The sequence below is a fragment of the Taudactylus pleione genome, unplaced genomic scaffold (assembly GCF_031769625.1).
Source record: "Taudactylus pleione unplaced genomic scaffold, aTauple2 ptg000086l, whole genome shotgun sequence".
Taxonomy (NCBI): domain Eukaryota; kingdom Metazoa; phylum Chordata; class Amphibia; order Anura; family Myobatrachidae; genus Taudactylus; species Taudactylus pleione.
In genome coordinates, this window is record NW_028284488.1 from 30,097,189 (window position 1) to 30,104,891 (window position 7,703).

A 7,703-nucleotide genomic window follows, 5' to 3' on the forward strand; every position below is an offset into this window, starting at 1 on the left:
ATCTTTCAAGTCGTTGGTGGTACAGATCGTACCGTGTGTATGCAGCTTAATGGTGCATACACACGGTCAGACTTGCTAGATCAATGATGAACGATGAACGATTTGGACGATTTTACCAACGATCTCATGAACGATGAATGATTTCTGACAGTATTTAAATGAATTAAATCGTCCAAATCTGACTGCAAACACAGTCGATTTCAGATATCGTTATCTGACATGCGGGCACATACATCGTTCGTCGATGCATGTCAAACATGTCAATGATATGAACGATGTAACAATTTTTACAATCGTTATCGTTCATATCTTCCAAAAATCTGACCGTGTGTACCCTCCATTAGAATGTAGACAGTCGATAGGTAGACACCAGAAGGTTGACAGTCAATAAGTTGACAGGGGTAAACAGTCGACAGGGTTATAAGGTTGTCTGATAATTGGTAGACAGTGACTTATGTCAACAGGGTTAAATGGTTCACAGAGTTAAAAGATCGACATTCAAATGGTCAACATAAAAAAGATTGACTGGTGAGTGACACAGACAGACCGACATGCTGAAGGACCCCTGTATACAGACCTGTGTGACCAGATGGAGAGGAAATCGATAAGTGGATAAAGATACTTTCTGACATTCATCAATGACTTCAGAAGAATGAGACACGTTTACTTTATCAAACCAAAGAGTAAAGTAATAAATACAATTGTAAATTAGATCAGTGATCAGTAAAAGCTCAAACTAGTCAGAAGATAAAAGTCTTGAGATGTGATAATGGTGGAGAATACGAAAATAGGAGTATAACAACCTTTCTAAATAAACATGTAATTGAGCATCAACTAACAATTGCATACATGCCAGCACAGAATGCTGTAAGTAAGCGTGCCAACCACACAATTGTGAAAAGAGCATGTTCTATGCTGCATAACGCTAACATAGAAAAATGCTTTTGGGCACTAACAATATCCACAGCAGTCTACCTGAAGAATCATGCATCCACGACTGCAGTACAAGGCAAACCCTATTAGATGCATGGACTGGAAAAAAGCCAAGCATCAATCATCTCAGAGTATTTGGGTACAAAGCACACACTCACATACCTAAAGAGATATGATGCAAGATAGATCCCAAATCAGTGGAATGTATCATGCTTGAATATTGTCAAGAGAGCAAGGTATACAGACTTTGGGCACCACAAACAAAATGCTCATACAATCAAGAGATGTTGTATTCCAAGACCACCTAAAATAAAGCTAACGATGACCATCATTTCTACACAGGATATCTATTTGTGCTAGCAGGTGCAGACACCAGCTGGGCAAGTAGGAAACAACCCACTATATCCCTATCCACCACTGACGCAGAGTACCTGGCACTTACAGAAACAGCTAAGGAAGCACTATTCCTGAAAGAAACTTTTTTTGAGCTAATTGTTTTAGATCAATGTGGAATGTCACAAATAAAGGTGCAATTGACTTGTCCTACAGCAAAAAGCACCATGGATGGTCCAAGCACATTGCTATTAGATATCACTTCAGAAAGCATTAAAAGTACATGGATGGGTGATAAACTAAGGGACACCCTTCTTTAAAAGTGGGAAGATTCCACTTTCAAATTATGTGGCTCCTTTATAGTTATTTTCTGGTGTTGACATGTAAGCAGCAATAACACCTTACTGTATACCACAGAAACACTAGCAGAGCCAGGAGATGGCATAGGGTACTAAAAGTGCCTTCTCTCTCCATCTTGGCTCCTAGAATTTCATTGGTAAAATGGTGTGCCTTTTGGGTTCCCAAATCCTACAAATCCACTGGATTTCTTCATGAGAGGGCAAACTAGAAAAAATAATGCATTATAATTTATAAGTGCAAATTTTATTATGAAAACATATGTCTAGAAGAGGAGGATTATTTTCAAATTGGGAACCACAAGAATTTATTGGCAGTGTTTATAAAACAATACACATTTGCTTTTAGTTAACTTTCTTGTATGTTCAATTAACTAAAAACCACACTGGGCAGATATTCTAAAAATTCAATATCTTCTGAAAAAACTAGGTTACTTAAATGGTAGTGCAACTTTCAGTAGTTAAAAATGTAGAAAACAATAATGGTCTGATTGAGAGGTGGGCACAGACACGGTGGCGGCTGAGTCTTTTGGCGGCTGGCCTTCTGTGAATTTATGCAAATGCTGCCACAAAGCCCTTCCCTATTGTACATCCATGCATATGTTCTAGGACTGAGACACCAACTTTCAGCATCTGTAGATGCTGCAATACCACCTAGTACATCTTTAGACACCACCATCGGTCGCACCATTGAAACTTGCACCAGCCCTATGGCAGGTGCTGATTTTCCATCGGACTATGGCCTCCAGTGTGAACGATCAAGTATTTGAGTATGCAAACACTTTAGCATCACACCTATAATGTGCATATTATGGACCATCTCCATACATCTCAATAGCCACCTCTTGGTCACTGCCCAAGAACACCCAGCACTTTTCCAAGTTATCTCGGATACTGTCTGTCTCAATCACAGCAGCGCCTTTCTGTATACACAATGTGTAACATATGCCCTGTACGTGTTTTTAAAGACTTTAGCGCACACGCAGTAACAAAAAAAGTTGCGTGAACATTGGCTTTGCATGCAACTGTGAATCCGGCCTTAAGTGAGAAATACAACACCTGTTACATACACAATTGTAGAATAAAATCATGGTAGTAATGTATGAGGTGAAGTATTTTTGGCTAATGGAAAAGTCACAAAAAAGTGCAAGTTTTACTTTTTTCAAATTTCTCCCTCTACATAATGCATAATGGAAATATTGTACCAGAAGAAAGCTCTATCCGTCCTAATAAAAACAAACACAAAATTTGCTTCTGTACAATAAAAATAAATTATTTCTCAAAGAATCATCGCAGCACACAAATCCAAAATATGGAAGTTGATGTTTAGTAGTGGTAATAACAAATACGAGCTTGCAATCATACTCCCTATCTTCTCTTTAGGAATCGGGACATCCGCCACCACTTTGCAATATATTTTGTTATACAAGTTAACATCTTATACTCCAGCTGACTGAAAAGCTTATAGGCCTGGACAGGGACAAGGTGAATTCTAGATAAAATAAAAGAGTTATAGAGTAGTATGTTAAATGATGCATTACCAATATATTTGTTTTCCTAAAGTGATTTCATTTTCCACTCTAGACTGCATCAGTGAGCCGTGCTTTGCATTGAAGCTGCCTGTTACAGCATATTTGCTAAAGCAAAGGTCATTTTATTAGCATGAAAACCTAACAACAGCCAATGATCTCTAATTTCCAGAGATAGCCACAGGTTCAACAAAGTTGTCTTGGAAATATGCCTATTTGTAAATATTGACTAACTGCAAATCACAATTCTTTTTTTTTTTAGGAATACAATTATCAATAACTATTCTCAGAATCAGTAGTTTTATGCAAATAATTACTGAAGAGTATATTTTACTATGCTACAAAAAAAAGAAGCCACAGAATAACCAAGTACACTGAACAAGTTGTGCGCTAAGATCTGCTGGAGCTGCACCATGTGATATGTTAGATAAACCAAAGTACCCAGTAAATTGTGATACACATTTCATCTGTTTAAAACACATATATGACCTGTTCATGGGATATTAATATGCAGGAATCAGAAATATGAGTTTCTACAGAAAGAATAAACAGTCATACTTACAAATATGTGTAAGGTCCTTTTTGCTCTAATATTGGCTTTAAGCCATTTAATATTTCGTCTGGATTTTTTACACTATAAATCCAAAATTGCCTATAGACAGGACTTCCTGGCACAATCCAGTTGTCAAAAGCGATAGTTCCTTCTTCAAGGACTGCCTCCTGTTAAATAACAGACAGGTTGTTAATATAAACTAATGACTTTCAGCTGTGTTTTACCTCAATATAGGTCCTGATTCAGACAGAGTCACATGCTGTGCCGATATTCATGCAAACAATGCATTTTACTTCTGCGCCTGCATCTGACTCGCATCACACAAGCGTCCCGATTTTATATGTACAGAGATGCATTACAGGTTTGGATGCTCGGTTTCAGAAATGTAGGGGAGGTAACAGGGGGATGGCTAAAAACATGCTCGGAGATGTTGCGTCTTATGAGAGTGTTGCAAACATTTAGCTAAAAACGGTTGTGTACAAAGACGCTGTCCCACTCACATAGGAGGCCATACTCAGGAGGAAAAACTGCACCTGCTATCGGGCTGCTACAAGTTTGGATGGTACGACTGATGGTGTGTCTAAAACGGCACCAAGCGGTATTACAGCATCTACAGAAGCTGACAGCGGGCGTCTCAGTCCATGGGAGGACTTTATAGCATCATTTGCATAAATACTCAGGCTCATCTGCAGCAAAAGACGCAGACACTGACGCATTTCCATCCGGCTCTAATTCAGTACTATACTTAGTTACCATTCATAATGTCATAGTAACCTATGAAAGTTATGAGCTATAACTTAAAATAGATGAATTGATCTTCTGAATAGTCTAATACAAGACTGCCTATTATCCTATATATTAATTCACCAAAAATGAATAGGCTGTCTACATGCAGAGAGATGAAATGAGCAGCACAAAGGAAATCACAGGAGCGGGATGTGTTTGTCACTATTTCATGCTCCTGTTACTACCTTGTGTTTCATTTCTGTCCATGTATATCCTAAAATAACTGTGCATCTTATAGAGCACAGGTTCTCAAACTCGGTCCTCAGGACCCAAACAGTGCATGTTTTCCAAGTCTCCTCACAAAATCGCAAGTGAAATAATTATCTCCACCTGTGAATCTTTTAAAATGTGTCAGTGAGTAATGACTACACCTGTTCACCTGCTGGGTGACCTGCAAAACGTGACCTGTGTGGGGTCCCGAGGACCGAGTTTGAGAACCACTGCTCTATGGCACTGCTGTAATGTATCAGAACCAGGGGCGGTTTGGGCCACCGGGACGTTTCCCGCTGGGCCGGTCCCAGTTTATACTGTATGTCTTTAGACACTGGCGGACCCCTGGCGTGCTTCCATCACCCACCACCTCTATGATCTGTCGGCCCGTCCCCAGCTGCCGCGATCGGAGCTGTTCAGCTCTGATCAGGCAGTGTTACAACTTCTGCGCATCCAGAATTTCCCGGGCTGGTTTACCATCCCAATCCACCCCTGATCAGAACATTGTGTTCATTGTGTTCAAATGCGGATTGTAGTGTAATAATTTCACCTAAATTCACATTGCATTGCATTGCAAATTTAGGAATTATCACAAGAATGTATCAAAATTCTTAAGCAGGGACAGAGCTCCGTCCTGTGAATCCTCACCACACATGTTCATTGTATTTTTTGGCCAAAAATACAGTGACAGAGTCGTTGCGCATGCACTGACGCTGGCTAGCGCTATCCCCCCTCGGATGCGTCACCCGCACGGACGACCCCCCCATCTGCGATCCCCACTTACCTGGGTGATCGGTGAACTCTCTCCTCCGGTCAGCTGGTTGCCGGGGCTCCTGGTCTGTGACCCTGGTCAGCTGTGCTGTAAACTGAGATGCCGGTTTACAGCACAGCTGACATGGGTCACAGTGCAGGAGTCCTGGCAACCAGCTGACCTGAGGAGACAGCTCACCGATCACCGAACCCCCAACTGCAGATAAGTGTCTGTGTTTTTTTTTTTCTTTTAAACTATATTTTGTTAATATTAATCTGCTGAACACAGGAAGCTGGATCTCGGCTCTGCTCTGCCTGTCAGAGAAGAGCAGGAGCCGGGGAACTGGGGGGAAGCCTACTTAACGCCACCTCCAGATGGCGTTGTTATAGCTGTAGCTGTATTTTATCACAATTCCTCCTTAGTATATTTCAGGCATTTCCCACTACAAGTATGGGAAATGCGATCTGCTTGCTAAAGAAATGAGAATTAAAGGACTTTTTCACGAAAACTACTCCAATTGCCTTATAATACATTTCAGTGAAACTAAAGTAATGTGAAAAGGGTGGAAAAACACCCTTATTCACATTATTTTAGTTAAAAAAAAAGATGGATAAATAGAGCCGTAAGTACTGAAAATAACACAATAAATAATAGTAAACACCAGTCGACATGTAAAAGCATTGCAGATCAACGAATGTCCTTCTTTATATTCTATTATAATAATAGAATACAAATATGCAAACGTCTATTATAGCAAAACTATAGTTGGACGGAAATCAGGCATTTATTTTCCCACATTGTGGGCATGGAAAAAATATGTATATTCCCCCATATGCAGAATTGAAAGCATCTTGCAGTATGCCTGCTCCCTATGCTTGGTTTGATAATACTTAATCATCAGTGAACACATGCACCAGCCATATACTGCCTATGTGCAGAAGATACATCTGAAAACAGGTGTATTTATGCTTATGTATAGCTCTGCATAACCAGCAGATGCAACTATGGTCCTCACTGAGACTTGCCTATGTGAGAAAACCCAATTACAGCCCAGTTGCACCTCTTCAGAAGTAAGTGTAGCACAGATGGTGTAATGGTTAGAATTACTGCCTCACAGCACTAAGGTTGTGGGTTCAATTTCCACCACGGCCCTAACTGTGCTTTCGTGGGTTTCCTCTGGGTGCTCTGGTTTCCTCCCACAGTTCAAAAATATACTGGTAGGTAAATTGGCTCCCAACAAAAATTAACCCTAGTGTGTGCATGTGGTACACACAGGGAACATAGATTGTAAGCTCCACTGGGGCAGGGACTGATGTGAATGGCCAACTATTCTCTGTAAAGTACTGCGGAATATGTGTGCGCTATATAACTGGTAATAAATAAGTGTAGATGTGACAAAATGTATACGTTTCTGCATCACTCGAACTTGTAATCTCCTGGTTCTGCAGCAGACGCAGTGCGAAAACATTCAGCATCAGCTCCATAATTACCAAATCACCAGCTGGATACTGAATCCTGTTACAAATTCCCAAAGCCAGAATATGCATGTTAAAATTAAAGAGGAGAGGCCTAAACATTGAATCTGTATTATATCTATTTTTCTTTTACCTTTGGAAATACATTGTTTTGTTTCTTTGCAATAGAATTACAAGGAAATCAGGATTTTCATTTGTCTGACTGAATCTAGCTAAGGACCAATTATTTTCAGCTGAATTCCAAACCAAAACCTGCAATTGACTAAACAAAACTAAAGAAAAGCATTATGGCTATGTCTTTATTCTTATTGTACAGTGTACTATTAAGCAATGCATATACTTTACCTTATCTATTTCACCATTAATAATTATATCTCCCACAGGCATAAGGATTCCACCGAAAGTAGCCAGCAGACCAAAAGCAATAGAGCCCACAATTAACCAGCATTTTGCATTGCAGCACATAGTGTTTGTTGTTGGGGGGAATCCAAACAGTGTTGTGAGAAAATTTTGAAGGCATAGGTGACTTTTATAGTGCTTTTTGCACTAAGGCTGACAGTTCCAGCAATATTGATGACTGTAGTGATAAAGAAAACCCATGTCCTTCATTAAGGATTAAAGTTCAAGAAACTACAAGCTTACGATTAGATAATAGATGAAGTATACTGTATTATTAGCACAGTTTTATTGGCAGTGCATTTTAAAGGGACAATATACTGAAAAAAACGCTACTATGTGAAATCTCTGAAAGCAGGTGTTAAGGAAAAGGTGCTGTTG

The 7,703-nt window shown here is 39.8% G+C and overlaps 1 protein-coding gene across 1 annotated transcript in view; it reads right to left on the reverse strand.

Moving 5' to 3' along the window:
- Positions 1 to 7,391, reverse strand: part of CD36 (CD36 molecule (CD36 blood group)) — a 46,411-nt gene extending 39,020 nt beyond the window's left edge. The window contains exons 1-2 of the mRNA XM_088468933.1: positions 7,272 to 7,391; positions 3,714 to 3,871 (exon numbers count right to left, since the gene is read on the reverse strand). Of these exons, the coding sequence (XP_088325059.1) occupies positions 3,714 to 3,871; positions 7,272 to 7,391 (278 nt within the window). The remainder of the gene's footprint in view (positions 1 to 3,713; positions 3,872 to 7,271) is intronic.
- Between the last annotated feature and the right edge of the window lie 312 nt (positions 7,392 to 7,703).